Below are 16,897 nucleotides of genomic sequence, written 5' to 3'. Positions count from 1 at the left end.
CGTGATTTTATCACGAACGGAAATCTTAAGTATATTCTTTATTTTCTAATGTTTCAATTAAATTCTTCAATACTTACGCACTATTTATAAAAGAAGTAAGCTTATGCAAGATAAATGCTATCTTATCGAACAATTTGACACGCGTACTATCGGATCAACCAATAAAAACCGATTAAATGGATCGAAGATATGCCATTATAGATAATGATTTTACATTTCTCAGTATGACCTTAAATCAAACATCAGACGAAAAATTGATAACAATATCCGACAAACACAGTTCTGTTTATCAGACACCATAAAATGAGTTTAAGTGATCGAGACTAGTATAATAAATACATTCAACTAATTATTGTACTTTTTAAACAGTTCCCTCCAAAACGTTACACGATCATTGAGATGATTTTGTACCATTTTCAATTCGACACCTATTTCCAGCGCCGATAAATTAGACGATTCCATTTCTGACCTCTTTAGGGAAGTCCACTTCACACCGGTGTCTTCCAGCTGTGGGACACCCGTTTTGGCAAAACTGGTCCACAGACTGCACATCGCGTTTCTCAATTTCCATGCTTCCGAACCGTGTGCTAACGCATCCGTAGCGAAGTAACGCGAGCTAAACAGATAGCAAACATCATCTGCATGGCTTGCTCCACGATATTCCGATGGTACCTTCCATAGTTGACGGAATTTGTTCAGTTCCGTTTCCGCACTAAAGTGGTAAAAAAATATTTCCCTAGAAAAAAAGATAAGTTTTATGAATAAGTTTATTCCCTAAAATGAAATACGTAAAATAACGCCTTACCCTTGCATGTGGATTAGCTGCAGTTCAGCAGCTTGTACAGCGGGAATCAGATATAAGGTGTCCGTAAATATGCGGCTTAGCTCTAACTCTCGCTCTAAGCATACTCCAGCCGGACCGCAGTAGAAATCTACAATACGTTGAGCTACCTGTGGCCGCTCGTCTAGCGGAACATTCAACAAGTCGGGAATAAAGCGACATTTATCTTCCTCGTATCGGTGCAGATGTTGCCGGAAGGTATTTATCTTGTACAATGCTTCCTCATTGGTCACACCGAGTATCATTGGTTTGGATGGTTCATTCGACTGTCGCAGCAACGCAAATACATCTTCCGTTATTATTGGATCAATCGAATCTGGTCGCTCAAGTACCGGTCGGAATGGATAAACGGAATCAAGTGTTTTCTCATACGGTGTTAGTGCTTCTTTTTGCGATTTGGCTAACAAGTCCGGCTCAATATTGAGGAGAGTATCTGTAAGCAGTTAAAAGATATCATTATACAGTTCTAGTAATTTCTGCCATTTAATTCAACCTACCCAATACTTCAGTATCGGATGCTTCCGATGAGCAGCCAAAGTATGCCGCTAGCTGTCGGGTTTTGGTTTCCGGATGTTTTTGAAACGTGATCGAACTGCACGCTACACCGGACTGGCATATGATCTTGTGGAACAGATGCTGCGAGCCCTTGGACAGATAGTGCAGATGGGCCGAAACTGCTCCAGCACTTTCCCCAAACAGGGTCACATTGCCAGCATCACCTCCAAACTTGCCGATATTGGTTTGCACCCATTCCAGTGCCAAACGTTGATCTTTCAGTCCCATATTGCCGTAAATGCCCACCGATGGTAAGCAGAGGAAACCGGCAGGTCCAAGCCGATAGTTCACTGTGACGACAATTACACCGTGGGCGATCAACCACTCGGGATGGTAAATAGACGAGCCGCCACTTCCGGTACAGAATGCACCACCGTGTAGCCACACCATTACCGGTAGTGGGCGTATGTTCTCCGGCCGGTCAGCCTTCCCCAGCTCGTTTGGGTTTATCGGTGTGTAAACATTCAAGAACAAACAGTCTTCCGACGCGAGCTGCGGTTCCGGTGGGAGATAGCTGCCGGCTAAACTGACGGCCCGTTCTGTGGTGCAGTCTATTGTACCTTCCGTGTGTCGCGTTAAGCGTTGTGGGGGACGAAAACGTAACGATCCGACGGGTGGGATAGCATACGGTATGCCTTTGAAGCAGTAGCACACATCATCGCTGTCGGGCAGCGGGGCTATCAAACCCTTTATCAAACCGGAAGATACCTCAACGATGCAATTTTCGGCCATTTCATTACGGGTGAATTGCGTAACTGAAAGAGCAAGAGAAATAATACTCATATCAGAAAGGAAACATAAAACATGGTAGAACGAGAAGCAACTCTTTACGAATGTACATCGCACTGGGCGGGTTAACAAATTTGGAGGTCAGACACAAGGTTAAGGATGAAGGCTCGTCAAACAATTACCGCCAATCTCAGTTCGTTAGTGATACACCAAAAAATCACTGCACAAGATGCAACACACGCACCACGATCGTATGCGCGGGTCCGATTATCATGACTCCCTGTGTTCGAGTGTTAGTGAGCATAACCGCCAGCATCATCAGCAGCATTTACTTTATGATAAGCTGATCATACCGTGCTTCAGTGTGCAGTGGGTTATTGTACGATCAACATAACAACACAGCTGGCAAGTGTAACAAGTAGGATGGCTGAGAGCAAGGTAACTGTGTCGATTCTACCCGGCAACATCGTCGGCCTCAAGAGCGCTCTACCGAACGGGACGGATTGGTACGTGTTCAAAGGTATCCCGTACGCCGAACCACCAGTGGGACAGCTTCGCTTTAAACCACCGGTGCCGCTTACAACACTCCCGGCTGATCCGCTCGAATGTTTCACCGACGGACCCAGTTGCTATTCGGAAGATGTGCGCATCAAGCGTATGTCCGAAGATTGCCTCTATTTAAACGTGTACAGCCCTCAGCTACAGCCAAAAACGCCACTCCCGGTCATGGTGTGGATACACGGTGGTGGCTTCTATACCGGAACCGGTGATTCCTCGTTCTATGAACCGCCGTACCTGGTACAGCAGGGTGCCGTCGTTGTGTGCATCAACTATCGCCTTGGACCGCTCGGGTTTCTTTCGCTCCCATCGGGCGGCATCGAAGGAAACATGGGCCTGAAAGATCAACGGATGAGTCTTCGGTGGGTGCAGGAAAACATTGCACGCTTCGGTGGCGATCCGAACAATGTGACGATATTCGGCGAGAGTGCCGGTGGCGCTTCGGTACATCTGCACTATCTAAGCGAAGCATCGAGACAATATTTCCACAAAGCAATCGCCCAGAGTGGTACGGCGTTTAATGAGTGGGTATGGCAGCGTGATTCTGACGAGCGGGCGCGGAAACTTGCCCGTCTGCTCGGTGCGCGGGATGATACGGATGAAGCAGTATTGGATACGCTTATGAGCGCATCCGCGGAAACGATGACGGCAATACAAAACCAAAGTATGAACGATCGGGACCAGACCATGCTGATACGGTTTCCGTTTACGCCCGTCATCGAACGGGTGGAGAGTGTGGATGCTATTATTACGGAACATCCGTCGCGGGCTATCGAAAAACGGTTTCGCAAAGATATTCCTCTCATGTTGGGAGGTACCAACGATGAAGGTTTGGTACTGTGGACAATGCTTACCGAAAGGCTGCCCCTGTTGGCAAGCGATCCAACCAGATTGATACCAGCCACGCTGGATGTACGCAGCGAGGAAGATACCCGATCTGCCAGTGAGGCAATTGAGAAGTTTTTCTTTGGTGATCACCCGATTTCGGTGGAAACGATGCGAAAAATTACTACGGTGTTGGGTGATAATTTTAATACCTTCGCAGGATATGTCGCAACGGAGCTGCACGCTCGCTTCCAGCGGTAAGGCGAATGTATGCTTTGAAATCGCTTTACATTTATTCGTATCTCTGATCTCCGTAGTGCTCCTCTGTATATGTACATCTTTTCACATATGGGAGATCTTAACAAATTCCGTGAAGAAATGAAAGTCCCATCCGATCAGATCGGAGCCTGCCATGCTGACGACTTATACTATCTGTTCAGGTGTGTTTACTTAGTGGTTAAGTGCATCTCTGTGTGTGTATGTGTGGTTTAAATGATCTTCTTATATTAGCTCTTCCCTGTACAACACGGATGCGGTACAAGATCATACCGAGACGGGACGATTCCGGGAGAATTTCTGCAACTTATGGGTAAACTTTGCAAGGTTCGGAAATCCGCATGCAACGATCGTCAACTGGCCACCGGTAGAACGTGTGGTGGATGAATCGGTTAGCTTTTATCCTTCGGCAATGAACCTGACCGACATTGGCGACTGTAAAATGACGAATGATTTTTTCAGCGAACGTTTCCAATTTTGGAAGGATCTTTATCACAAATTTAATGGATCACATCTGTTGCCGAAAGTAGAGTAACTCCTCAAGATTTAATCATTCCGTTGATTTTCTGCGAATACTTGAATGGAAAACTTCGGTCAGTTTATTAAAAACAAAAAACAAACAAATATATAATCCCGCTTCCGTTTGTGAATCGCTTATTCGCGGAAGTATGCTTCCTTAAGGTGCCTGCCCTACAGCTTTACTTTGAGAAAATCTTCATTCCATCGCTTATAGACACTTCGCCAGAAGTCGATACGTTCCTTGGCCGGGTTCATCATCATCTTCGGTTCAGCAGCAATATCTAAACACTTCAGCTGAAACGGTGTGTTGGCCGTACTCGGGGCAACCTTATCAACCGGTTCCCATCGGCACGGAACGCTCCGATCGTCAGCCGGTGTCGGATGTCCACACTTTGCAAAGTTGGTCCACAGCCGACACATCAGCTGACGCACGCGTCCCGCTTCCGTGTCCGGCTTCACGTCATAGTTGGCCAGTCTCATCCTGTAAGCAAAACAAGCGCACACAATGTATTGACTGCGTGCTGCACTGCGGCCAGGGATCGTCACTTACAAGAACAGATACGACAGCTCGTCCGCATGGCAAGCGCCGGGAATGGTTAGTTGAAGCAACTTTTTGTACATGTTCAGCTCACCGTCGTAGCTGAACTGGTAGTAAAACATAGGAGAGTTCGGCTGATAGCGTGCGTGTAGTTCCGCGCACGTGTTCGCCAGTATGCCAAAGTGATAATCCGTCATTAAATCGGCCAGCTGATTAACGGTTTCCTTCGTGACACCTTGCGCACCGCAGTAAAATTGTTTCACCTCTTTGGCCAGTTCTTCGCAAGCGGCACTACCCGGTGCGACGTTAACCGTGCGCGGAATCATTCGTGCCATGTCGTTATCGTACAGGTCCAGCTTTTTAATTGCGTCCATCATCATGATGGTACCTTCGCGATCGTTATTGCCAAAAATGATCGGAATGGAAGACGCACGGTCTTGCTGTTGCATTGCAACAAACGGGTGTACCGGCACGACCGTGTTAGCATCGTGCTGTCCTTCTTCCACCACGGGTTTGAATGGCATGGGCAGACCGCGCCGTTTCTCATCAGCAGAAAGCGTATGAATCATCAGTCCCATCAGTTCGGCTTTGTCCGCTTGCAGCAGCGTTTGGTACACCTCCTCATCCGTTTTTGCATCGGCATTGATATGTCGGGCAAGCGATCTTGTGCGATTCACTGAATCATGCTGCATAACCCATTCCATGGTCGAAATACCACTCTGACAGATCGCTTTGTGGAAGTACTTTTGTGATACGGGCGATAGCATATGCAGATGGACGGATGCAGCGCCGGCACTTTCACCAAACAGTGTCACATTGTTCGGATCACCGCGGAAGTGTGCTATGTTCTGTTGCACCCAGCGTAGTACCAGCAGCTGATCCTTCAGGCCGGCGTTCCCTTCGATTCCTTGGCTTGGCAGATGCAGGAAACCAAGCGACCCGAGACGATAATTTAGCGTCACCACAATCACATCCTCTTGCAGCAAATATTCGGGCGAATAGCTAAAATTATATCGAAACCAATGAACGAGGAACGGTTGGAATTGGGGGGGTGTGGACAAGAAACTTATTCCTACCAATCACCATTCCCACTGCCGAACAGGAACGCTCCACCATGGATGAACACCATCACAGGCAATGGTTTGTCTCGCTTGTCCATGGCTGGCGTGTACACATTCAAATGAAGACAATTTTCCGATCCTTCCAGCTCCTGGGTGAACATGTTTCTACTAAAGCAAACATCGCGCTCAACGCTACAGTCCAACACCGGGTAAGGGAATCGTTCTAGCGGTTGTGGCGCTCGGAAACGCAATTCACCTACCGGAGGCTTTGCGTACGGAATGCCCCGAAAGGCACAAAAAGTGTTTCCGTTCGGAAGCTTTTCCTTCACGCCACTCACCGTACCTTGGTGAACCTTCACATTCACACGATCGACGTTTCTCATCTGTAAAGTAAGTGGAAGCAAATGATGCAAATTAGACCGCCAGCATGAGGGATGGGTAAACGTATTCCTAACTGTTTTGTTTGTGTCCCAAAAAGCACCAGAAAATATCACACACTGTCGCAATGGTTGTACATACAACTGAACTTATGAACAGTACGTTATATCGCAAAAACGAAACCGTAAAACCGACACTGAGATAAAGAAGTATGATAGATGAAATGCCAACTCATGCATCGTACGCAATTGCACACAATTCCTAATCAACAAGGTAACCCTTAACCAGACGTTCCCACCACTTAAGAAACATTCAAAGACCCATGTGAGAAGGAAACAAGTGCAAAGGTTATTAGTGTAGTATGGTCTACAGACTATTAAGAAGGGAAGGGCGGCAAACCCTTATCGAACCACACACACACACACAATACTTGCCCATCGGACGCTGGTTGCGAGTGGAACCCGTGCCGAACACATAAATTTTGAACCCAACTGTTGTGCACATCGGAGCATGATTAAAATTAATAAATCGTAACTTAATTTTAAGCTCACACTTTTTGCTGTACGTTCCGCTTATTGTTTTTTTCCGTCCCTGGGAACCCGGCAATCACCGCTTCAATTGTAATAATCTATTTTAAATACGGTTGTAAATAAGCAGAAAATAAACACACTGCGTGAACGAACAAATTGTAAACAAACGGGAACTGTCAAAGTGATAATGGATGTCAGCGGTATTTATAAAGCAGGGGCTCTCAAGCTATTATTCAAATCGAATGAGAAATGACGGTTATGTTTTGTTTTGGCGGTAAAATCTAATTTTACTCGTGTGATGAATAAATGATCGCAAATTGGCTTTAGAATGATAAGTCTCAGCATGAATGATCATCATAACACAACACAATAAAATAATATGCGTGATACATATGCGCTTTCCTCTTTCGCATCGCGAAATTGTGGTTTATGGCACATACCCCTGAAGGTATGCAAAAACGTGTTTTTTATTAGCCATAAAGATTTCAAAAACAGCACCGTGCTAGGTGTAAATCACGCTTATTGAACTTTATTTAGATTCTTCACAAGATACAAACGGTTACTAATGAACACTCTAACGCATGTTGCATAAAATCATTTCATTTCATCAATCGCCATTCGGAACCATTTGCGTGCCGACTGGTCAATGGTAAGTTACAACGAAAACGAAACAGAATTCATATAAGCTTAACATAGCAAGCCATTTTTAAAACAGTTGCTACATATCCTGCTAGTCGTAATGTGGTCCATTTTCAAGCTTACTCCTTGTTTACCGCAGGTCGATTATTTCCTGTCTAGGTTTGTGCGAAACGTAAGTCATATTTAACAGATATCCTTCGTAGTAATATCAGCAGTGTTCATCTTAAACTCACAGATCAGTAACATAAACCGTAAGAGTGTAAACCTCAAGTGTGGTACCGTGTGTGGTGTTGTGGAAAAGCTTGCAGATGGAAACGATTTTTATGCGTTTCGTGGCATACCGTACGCTACGGCACCGAATAATGAAAATCGATTTCAACCTCCACAACCGTTAACAAAGTTTTCATCTCCCGTGCTGGACTGCAGCGTGGAAAGAGATACTTGTGTAGCGAAAAATCCCTTCAATCAGCGCTGGCAAGGTTCGGAAAACTGTTTGCACCTGAACGTGTACACACCACAAATACACCGGCCCGATGCCCCCTTACCGGTCATGGTGTTTATACACGGTGGTGCATTTAAGTATGGCAGCGGAAATAGCGATTGGTATGCGGAAGGTAGTGAAGATTGTATGTAGTCCACTTTAATTACTAGAATTGTTTCACACAGCTACTCACCGGAGGATCTGCTGGAACAGAATGTTGTCGTCGTAACGTTCAACTATCGATTGGGTCCGCTCGGATTTCTTCATCTCCCATCGCAGGGTATCGAGGGCAATATGGCACAGAAGGATCAGCTGCTGGTACTACGCTGGGTAGCGGAAAATATCGCTCACTTCAACGGCGATCCTAACAATGTGACACTGTTCGGTGAGAGTGCCGGAGCAATATCTGTCCATCTTCATCTGCTATCGCCACTGTCTACACAATTCTTCCATAAAGCGATTTGTCAAAGCAGCGTATCAATAGCGGATTATGCTGTACCGAACGATACTCTCGGTAACACGCGACGTCTTGCCAAGCTGATCGATCCATCCGCCACCACAGATCCAGAGATTCTCGAAACGTTACGTACAGCACCAGCAAAACAGCTGGCCGAGCTGTGTGACCGTACGACGACGGAAGAGGAAAAGCGTGGCACTGTCTTGATGCCCTTCCGACCAGTAGTGGATGGAGCTGGGAAAGATCCAATGATGCCGCTACATCCCATCACAGCGATGCGTACACCTGGTCTTATTCCATCAATACCGCTACTGCTCGGATATAACAATCGAGAGGGCGGCAGCTTTCTGACACACATCACGAAATATCCCGAACGTTACCGGAACGATATGGAACGGTTTATACCGCGTACCGTCAATGTTAGCCATGGTTCGCCGGAAGCGAAGGCACTTGCACGCAAGATTGAAACATTTTACTACGGCCCGGAAGGCTACAGTCCAAGAAAAATCGACGAATCGGCGAATCTACTGTCTGATGGTAGTTTCGCGATCGTTATGAGAATTACGGCAGAAATGCACGCTCGTTATCAGCACCGATCGCCACTATACTTCTATCGGTTTGAGTATGAAGGCGAGCTGAACCTTTACAAGAAGTTGCTCCCTTTCCCAATTGCCGGTGCATATCACGCCGACGAGCTGGGTTATCTGTTTCGGTAAGTAGACGGGGTTTGCGTTTTTCATTATGTCTTTTTCTAATGTAGACCCTTTTCTCGGTAGTATGCGTATGTTCCCAAAGGAGGTACTTCCGCAATCGATCGAAGCACGTGTCCGACGATACATGTGTCGCCTATGGACCAACTTCGCTCGGTACGGCAATCCGACACCATCGCATGATGAATCGCTTCCCTTTCGCTGGGCACCTGTGCCACCGGTGATGGAAACGGATCCTAATGCTCCTTTCCATCTGCCTTACTTACGCATCAACTCCCAACCGCAGATGGCGATCGATCCGGACAGGGAAAGGATAGCGTTTTGGCAAAGCATCTACGACGAGCATAATGGGGGTTTCCGGAATCCTACATTTATACGTTAGAAATTTACATCTCACACGTTGCTCTTATGCTCTAATCGATTCGTCCACCCAAAAACCCGCTTATCAGCAATTTGTCACCACTTTCGCTTCGAAATCAATTAACTACTCAAAAACAAATTTGGGTATGTCAAACAAACGCAAATCGACCGTCACGGTTCCATCTCCTATCGCTGCTGACCGCACTCATCGACCGAACACACTTCGGTTCGCGGTCAACTGGGACATTCTGACGCTTATCAGTACGAGCCCTCTACACTAACCGTTGGCCTATATTTGTGCGGAGTGCAAAAGTAAACGCAAATACACAAACACACAATTGATATGTTTACCGTGATGCCCTTTATCAAGGTTTATTTAAACCCATACGTCCCCCTTTCCACCATTCGTGGTGGAATGCATTTTTTCGCACCAAAGACTATGCATCCTCACTAGTCGCGTCCAAATTTATGCGTATTGACCGGCTTATCGACACGCACGATCCGTTCACCGGCGACAAAGTATCCTTCATACTCGACCACCTCCGGTGTCGTGTCGATGTGATAATGACCGCCGTGACCGTGGGTGGAAAAGCTGTGGAAGTGTTGCAGTCGCAGGTCCAAATCGCACTCGTTCGTGACGAGCGTGCCAACGTTGATGAGTGGTGCCGGCATATCATAGAAGTTGAGCCACTCATTTAACTGTTCTTCGGTGTGGATGGGTGATGTCGAGAAGGGTGACATGACGTGCTGTTTCGCTTTGCCCGCTTGCAGCAGAAAGACACCTCCCATGCCAACGGTTTGCTCACCGTACCGATCCTCCAGACAGGTCCGAATGCTGGCAATGAAGTCTTTGTTGCCGGTGCGCCGTTTACAGCTGACTTTTAGCACCGGTCCTGCGTTTCCCTCGGCAACGAGTAGATTACCGAGTAGCGCACAGCGTGTCTCAGTGTTTGGAATCTTTCGAACTATCACTTCCCGCTCGGGTGTTACCATTGCAAGGTGACTTTCACTTACGACATTCCCGGGGGGACTGTAGCGCAGATTGAACATTCCCTCACAGTTGGAATTGACCAATGGAAAGGGACCCGCACCGGCTCCGATTGCAATGAAAGACTTCTGGTCATCGTGCAGCGCACGTTTGGCGATGGATACGACATCGTAGAGTTTGGTACGGTCTACAGTAGGCAGCAGATACGGGGGTCCCCCTATTTCAATTAACGTCGGACTACCGTTCAATCCTGAAATTAGAAAAACGAAGCTCAATTAAAAAAAGGAACACGAATAAAACAATCATCACTACACGATCTTACCACATCCAGCTAGGTGGAATGGAGCTTTACTCAAATCCGGACACTCGACCACCTCCACATTCACCGTAGCAAAACAGGATTTTAGACCAACCGCAAGCACTGAAATGAGTATTATTTGTTAGCTTGTCACATAATTTCCCAAACATCACAACACTTACCATCACGCAGTTCCACCACGGACGGTGTGTGCAGAGGTTTCTCCTCGAATAACAGATTGGCAGTATCAAGACTCTCCATCGCAGAATTCCCGCGGATGTTACGATACGTGGTGCGACTGTGTTGAACGACCGATCGTCATTAAATGACCCACTCCGCGGTCCGGTTCGAGCAGTTTAAGCTGTGCTGCGGGAAACGGGAACCGCGAACGATCACGAGTTTTCATTTTCTTCTTCATTCGTTGCATCCACATTCATCGACCGTATGACCGGACGACGACATTGCCGCACGCTTGCGGTAGCAGCCCAAGTTCCAAGTGCATTGCTGTATCTGTGTGTAAACAATCGCAACACTACACCGTTTCTGTCGCTACCAGATAAAAGCCTCAGTATGAAGGGTCTTATCACATACCGCAAATATTGATCCGATAAAAGAACCTTCCGAGATAAATGGCTATGTCATTTAAAGGGTTTTAACTGTTTTTACAAAAGCTTTTTTCTGGATTTTTCACTATTACATCAATTGCACGCGCAAACACACACACACACTATCTGCTTGCAAAATCAAGCAACTTCCGTGAAAGAATCATTGCGGTTCGATCAGATGTTTTTTGTGCGTCTCTTTTGCTGTGTCCGTACGCACAATAAGCGCAGGTGCGAATGATGGCGCGAAACGATGAATGAAGCCCGGGTGCACACGTTGCGTACACCAATACTATTACGTGAAGTATTGTTTTTTTTTAAATAGAATAATGAAAGACATACATATGAACGTGGTGGTCTGGTCTCCGACCCTCTTTCGAAAGTAAAAAGGATTGGATGTGATCGGACTCTTATTTTTTTTTGGAAAATTTAAATTGAATGATTGGAAAAATCAACCAAATTTCACAATAGCATGCCATTTAAATTTTGATTAAACAATAAAAGTATTGCTTTATGTTTAGTTTTTAAATAATTAATCTTTTTTTCCACCGCTTTCCGAATCACGCAAAAACTTGATATATTGCCAGAAGGAAAGTCAACTTAGTTTTGGATCCAATCCAACTATCGATTCAATTTTTGTCTGGTTTGTCTGGTCATAATCATGGAAATATTGCTCAACCAACCCATGTGCATTAGCATGAAATAGAAATACTCACACAGAATGGCAAGTGAAATAAAATCAAGTTTAAGGATCTCCCGCTATGGAACTGCTGCGAATTATTATTGAGTTAAGATCTTTCGAAGATCTACTACGTCTACCGACAATAATGTTTAAAGAAGTTGTGTGTTATAGAGCCAAACCCGGGCGCTGGAGTGATTACAGGGTATCAAAACAGTTCTTTCGCTATAATGGAACATTCCCCGACCCCGAACGAACAAGAGCTATGGATAGATGAAGTCATAAAAACACTTCAACCGATACAATTACAATGCCACCAATTAAGTGGCCACCAATGACATTAAAAGAAGTTAAGTTTTACCATTTTATGTTTATTGTTACAGTATTTACGCTAGATGCAATTGGAATTCATTAACCTTTTTATTTTGTTTTTGCTTTTGCTTGCACATGTTACGTTTGTCAACAATTGAAAGTCTAATGGAAAGAATTGGATCGAACGAGTAGGTAAATAGGTTGATTGCGTTAGCGACGCGTACGTGGTATGGTTATCGAAACAGTATTAACAAATGGTTGACGCAATGCAGTCGGTGGAAACTGCACAGAGAGTGTTGCGTGTTGGAACATCTTATGTTATGCACTGCATGTTTAGGGAAGTAAAGATCGTTTATCGAAACGAAACATAATACATCTTTGATGACACACAAACGCACACCGAGTTCCATGTTATGTATGTTATTGCATCCTGTACTCGGCACATGCGTTTAACTTCTTTCTTTTTTCTTTTATCTCTATCTCCACTGTTAGAGTTCTTCCTTCGATCGCAATGCACCAGTAACGAAACACCGGACTAGCAGTGTGCATTGTAGGTTCGTTTCGATTTTGCTTACTACCGAGCATCTCGGTATCGCGGATTAATAAACCATTCGTGCATCATTGTGTTGTGTCCATTTTTTTTACCATGCAAACTGATGCAAACCCTAATGGAAGGGCTTCATCAGCTGGCGTATAACTTCCGCATTTTATCCTAGATTAACTAGATCACATTGTTTTTTCGTTTTTATCGTTTGTCTCGAGCACGCGTGTTTGTTTGTAGGCTGTTGTGGGACGTTATTTAAATTGTGTCTTTGTGTTACATATTATTTGTCGATAGCGTGTACACACCTTCACCCGGCGCAACGGTGGTCAATCACCAAATGGATACAGAGTACCGGGCAGGTACATTCCATTCGTGATATACCAAACCGCCGAAACTTATATTATAGATGAGCATAAATATGTTTAAATTAAAACAACGCTGCGGGCAGTACATGGGTCGTTCAAAACGCTTCACATTCTGCCATTAAATTGATTTTGACTAGGGAAGGTGCGCAGAAATAAAACCCGGAACCACCCCTAAATCAAGTATGCGTCCCTTTTTTTTTTGTTCGCCATTGCTAAACCAATACCCTGAGACGATTTGGAAGGGGAACGAGGACGAAGGGATATTAGGCTCGGAAGAATCGCACTACCCGCACTATATATTGGCGGCATATCGGACATTCGCTTAGCACCTTACCGCACGCGGTACAAGTAGTCATGTGGCCGCACTCCAGTATCACACACTCAATGGGCGCATCCATGCATATCTTGCACAAATCGTCCGATGGAAGTTTTTCGATTGCTAAAATACAGTACGGGGGATTAATGTGAGTGAAACGGCATGTAAAAATTAAAACACATTAAAGCCCAGATCGTACTTACAGGGGATAGATTTGTAATCACGCCACAACCGTAGCACCCTTTCGCGTAGTTCGGCCTTTTCACAGCATCCTTTGAAATCGACCCGGTTCACCATTAGAATGCCCTTCAACTGCTTCACCGACAGCACATCCAGATCCGCACTGGAAAAGTGATGAAGGATATAGCGTTATTTAGATGCAGTTTCCCAGTTGCTACACATCGACTCGATTACCTACCTTTCCTTAATGTCACTTAGCTTGATCTGTTTCATATTGACCAAATCCTGATTACCGGAAGAGTAAAGATTGGTACAGATGGGCGCCTCTTCCGATGAGTTCGGGTAGGAAAGGGCATGTTGTTCATCAACCCCAGCAGTGATCGTACCACGTCCATCCAGAGCAGATGCCGCTACACCACAAGCTTCGTCCCCCATACTAATGCTCGCTTCTTCGGTGATCGATTCGGAATCGGTCAGTTCGAACGAACCTTTGCTTCGTCTTTCGAGATAATTAAGGAACGCTTCGAGCTGGCGCCGTTTTTCCCCTTCCGTGACGGTAGCCGCATCAAGTTGTTTGCGGAATTTTTTCAACTGGCGACGAATGCCGTTTCGCCGTTTTCCACAGCGGAAGCACATACCGTGTGCAGCAGTGCCATGATTAATAGGATGGCTAGTGGTTGGCATTGCATCGCTGCTAAGTATCCCACCCGACGCTATTGCTGGTGATTGCGCGTCCACCGTTTGCAATAACCTTGTCGTACTGGCACGATGTATTAAAGGTGACTGTGGTACATCCATTCGTCCCGTCCCAACCGAACACTGACGCAATGTGGCGTAACATTCCGCCAGCAGGTAACTGTCGGACCTGCGGCGCGTTATAATTGTTGTTGCCGAACCTACAGAAGGGCTGTGCCCAAGCACCGGCACCATTGAGGGTGGTTTTGATTTAAGTTCTACAGAATTGCTGATGCTGTCGCTACTTGCTTCGTCCTCGTTGGTCGTGGACGCTTCATTCGTTGCGTCAGTCATCGGAAGCTCGCTGTTTGTGGCCGCTTCGAGCGTACCACCACCGTTCGTGTCCGAAGTATTGACGATCTGCCACTGTTCTGTGTCGTCGATAGAAGCCACAGTCGTAGCCAGCGCTTCAGTATCGGTTGTCACAGCTAGCGTGTCCTGGGCGATCGCATGATCCGCGTTGCTACTGCTTCCTTCCGCATCCGCCAGCAGATCGTCGAAGGACGACGAAGGAGTTTGACTCCGTGATGCCACCTTCGTCGTTGCGGCCGATGTGTCTGCGCTCGGACCAGCCATCTGAGGTGATAACAGATTGGATTGCGAAAGGCTACGCCTGGATTGCTTCGACCGCGGCGGCATATCTTCCTCGCTTTTAGCAGCGAGAGTGTTTTCCATACGAATTGCTATCCCGGTTCTTTCCTCATCTTCATCATCCGTACAGCACTCACAGCCAGTTCCGCCTGTTTCTCGCGCCAGTATGCTTTCGATACGATCGTCTAGCATGGCTTGCGTTTGACCATTAGCTGTCAACTGTTGCCGATCACCTAATAGAGGCGAACAAGCGTCTCGGCTGGGCGATGAAAAGGAAGAAGATGCAGCACTGGAATCTGCTCCACTGGTCGTTCCACTGCTACCGCTACTGAAATGTACTGGTCGCTCTTCCTGTTCTGCATTGTATTGTGCATCCGTTCTTTGGTTATTGTCACCCTCGGGATGAAGAGGGAAGTTACTGGCACCGGCATTTGGACGAACGCTAGGATCGACAGAATGGTAAACATTGTTGCTACCAAAGCGAGGCTGTGTGAATATGTGAGGCTGTTCTTCTTGCGTCGCGAAACCGGTACTAGCTCGACCAGTCTCCGGAAGATCTTTAAATAGAGAGAACACCGATGAAGTGGACGATTTGGTCATCTTCATTCATCTTCACTTACCTCCGTTTAGTTTGTCTGAAAAAGTGGAAAATAAATTCTGGCAGGTATTTTTGATCTGATCGAAGGTGTTTGTACAATTTTTTGTTCCGTTCCGATAGAAGCTTCCATACCGCGATGAACCGCCAGAAGCCGATTCGGCATTGGAAGATGTGCCACTAAAACTGCCCGGCGTGCGCGGCGAGCTACCACCGGAATTTACATGAGCAATGACCAAGTTAATTAGATCGTCTTTTTCTGCAATAGACAAAAACAACAACGTAATCCATCCGAACGGTATCGTCATACTTTTGTCAGACCACCGTAAACCGTGATCTGCTTACTTACCAACGCAACCGGATGTGGAAATGTGTTTCGACTGCAAGTAAAAGATGAGATCCTTCACTTTTAGCTGGGCCAGATCGATGCGCGATAGTGGCCTTTTGGTGAAGATGGTGCAGTTCGGGCATAAGAACCGCTCCTGTCGCTTCGTGAGACAGTTCCGGCAGAACAGTCGATGGCATTCATAGCAGGATTTTTTACGCGTTATAATACCGAACTTCACATTACACTTTTCGCAGGGCATCCTGGGTATATGTTCGCTATGCTGGGAACACTGTTACCAGCAGTCGTCGCTATTTTTTCTTCGTTCAAACGGCAGCAAACGGCTGCAGATGCGGCAACAAAACGAAACCGAAACGAACGCAAACATTGACAAACAACGGACGGGGAATTATGAATGTTTCCTCTTGCTTTGGCACGTTGCTACAGGCAATGTGGATACTATTCCGACGGAACGCGATGATTCATGCGGATATATCTCTAGAAGGAAGAACTTCTCAGCACGAAGTAGCACGGAGCATGGAGGATCTTGTCGATATTATGCAAAGTTTGGCAGACAGATCTTAATATTTCACAATGCCATACGTAGTCGTGAGACTTTAACAGGTCACTCTAGTTTTTGCTAGATTTTGTTTTGTTGACAGTTCTGCAGATAAGGTCAATTTGTGTTTGTAGTGGTTTTGTTTTCGAAAGGAAATTTGACATTTCGTCACAATGGGCTGTTGGTTGGTCAATATAATTAATTTAATTATATTTAGAAATTGAATGCATAGGTATGTAAAATCAACAAAAAGTCGTACGACATCGAGGCTTATTAGCCGCGGCTTATTAAAGGCTATCTAGCAACTTAGATAGCCTCGTTCGTGGATCGTTCGCGGGGGTGGGGGAATCG

The 16,897-nt window shown here is 45.9% G+C and overlaps 5 protein-coding genes across 9 annotated transcripts; 1 reads left to right on the top strand and 4 right to left on the bottom strand.

The window, feature by feature from the left end:
• Window positions 1-3: 3 nt before the first annotated feature.
• Window positions 4-2,391, bottom strand: LOC125772133 (venom carboxylesterase-6-like). 2 transcript variants are annotated; one of them, XM_049443554.1, is made up of 4 exons: window positions 2,308-2,391; window positions 1,339-2,151; window positions 806-1,274; window positions 4-736 (listed from the first exon to the last, which is right to left on the bottom strand). In XM_049443554.1, exons 2-4 carry the CDS (start codon window positions 2,126-2,128, stop codon window positions 346-348), a joined length of 1,650 nt encoding a protein of 549 aa, XP_049299511.1. In that variant the 5' UTR covers window positions 2,129-2,151; window positions 2,308-2,391; the 3' UTR covers window positions 4-345. The 2 variants fall into 2 exon arrangements, with proteins under 2 accessions (XP_049299511.1, XP_049299510.1); XM_049443553.1 differs by lacking the exon at window positions 2,308-2,391 and having other exon boundaries at window positions 1,339-2,291.
• Window positions 2,392-2,526: 135 nt separating this feature from the next.
• Window positions 2,527-9,799, top strand: LOC125772103 (uncharacterized). The gene is made up of 6 exons (XM_049443464.1): window positions 2,527-3,765; window positions 3,826-3,948; window positions 4,019-4,315; window positions 7,636-8,052; window positions 8,116-9,099; window positions 9,164-9,799. The coding sequence occupies exons 1-6, from the start codon at window positions 2,549-2,551 to the stop codon at window positions 9,477-9,479; spliced, it is 3,354 nt and encodes a 1,117-aa protein (XP_049299421.1). The 5' UTR covers window positions 2,527-2,548; the 3' UTR covers window positions 9,480-9,799.
• Window positions 4,330-7,007, bottom strand: LOC125772132 (juvenile hormone esterase). Of its 4 annotated transcripts, none has more exons than XM_049443549.1 (4): window positions 6,715-7,007; window positions 5,918-6,285; window positions 4,854-5,843; window positions 4,330-4,784 (listed from the first exon to the last, which is right to left on the bottom strand). In XM_049443549.1, exons 1-4 carry the CDS (start codon window positions 6,790-6,792, stop codon window positions 4,475-4,477), a joined length of 1,746 nt encoding a protein of 581 aa, XP_049299506.1. In that variant the 5' UTR covers window positions 6,793-7,007; the 3' UTR covers window positions 4,330-4,474. The 4 variants fall into 4 exon arrangements, with proteins under 4 accessions (XP_049299506.1, XP_049299508.1, XP_049299507.1 ...); XM_049443551.1 differs by having other exon boundaries at window positions 6,832-7,006; XM_049443550.1 differs by lacking the exon at window positions 6,715-7,007 and adding an exon at window positions 6,358-6,700.
• Window positions 9,796-11,104, bottom strand: LOC125772159 (ester hydrolase C11orf54 homolog). The gene is made up of 3 exons (XM_049443602.1): window positions 10,926-11,104; window positions 10,768-10,866; window positions 9,796-10,695 (listed from the first exon to the last, which is right to left on the bottom strand). The coding sequence occupies exons 1-3, from the start codon at window positions 11,002-11,004 to the stop codon at window positions 9,908-9,910; spliced, it is 966 nt and encodes a 321-aa protein (XP_049299559.1). The 5' UTR covers window positions 11,005-11,104; the 3' UTR covers window positions 9,796-9,907.
• Window positions 11,105-11,212: 108 nt separating this feature from the next.
• Window positions 11,213-16,793, bottom strand: LOC125772122 (uncharacterized). The gene is made up of 5 exons (XM_049443532.1): window positions 16,012-16,793; window positions 15,688-15,921; window positions 13,980-15,624; window positions 13,765-13,904; window positions 11,213-13,684 (listed from the first exon to the last, which is right to left on the bottom strand). The coding sequence occupies exons 1-5, from the start codon at window positions 16,247-16,249 to the stop codon at window positions 13,509-13,511; spliced, it is 2,433 nt and encodes an 810-aa protein (XP_049299489.1). The 5' UTR covers window positions 16,250-16,793; the 3' UTR covers window positions 11,213-13,508.
• Between the last annotated feature and the right edge of the window lie 104 nt (window positions 16,794-16,897).

This window comes from Anopheles funestus, chromosome 3RL (genome assembly GCF_943734845.2).
Source record: "Anopheles funestus chromosome 3RL, idAnoFuneDA-416_04, whole genome shotgun sequence".
In the NCBI taxonomy this organism is placed as follows: Eukaryota; Metazoa; Arthropoda; class Insecta; order Diptera; family Culicidae; genus Anopheles; species Anopheles funestus.
This window is presented reverse-complemented; position numbering and strand designations above follow the sequence as displayed.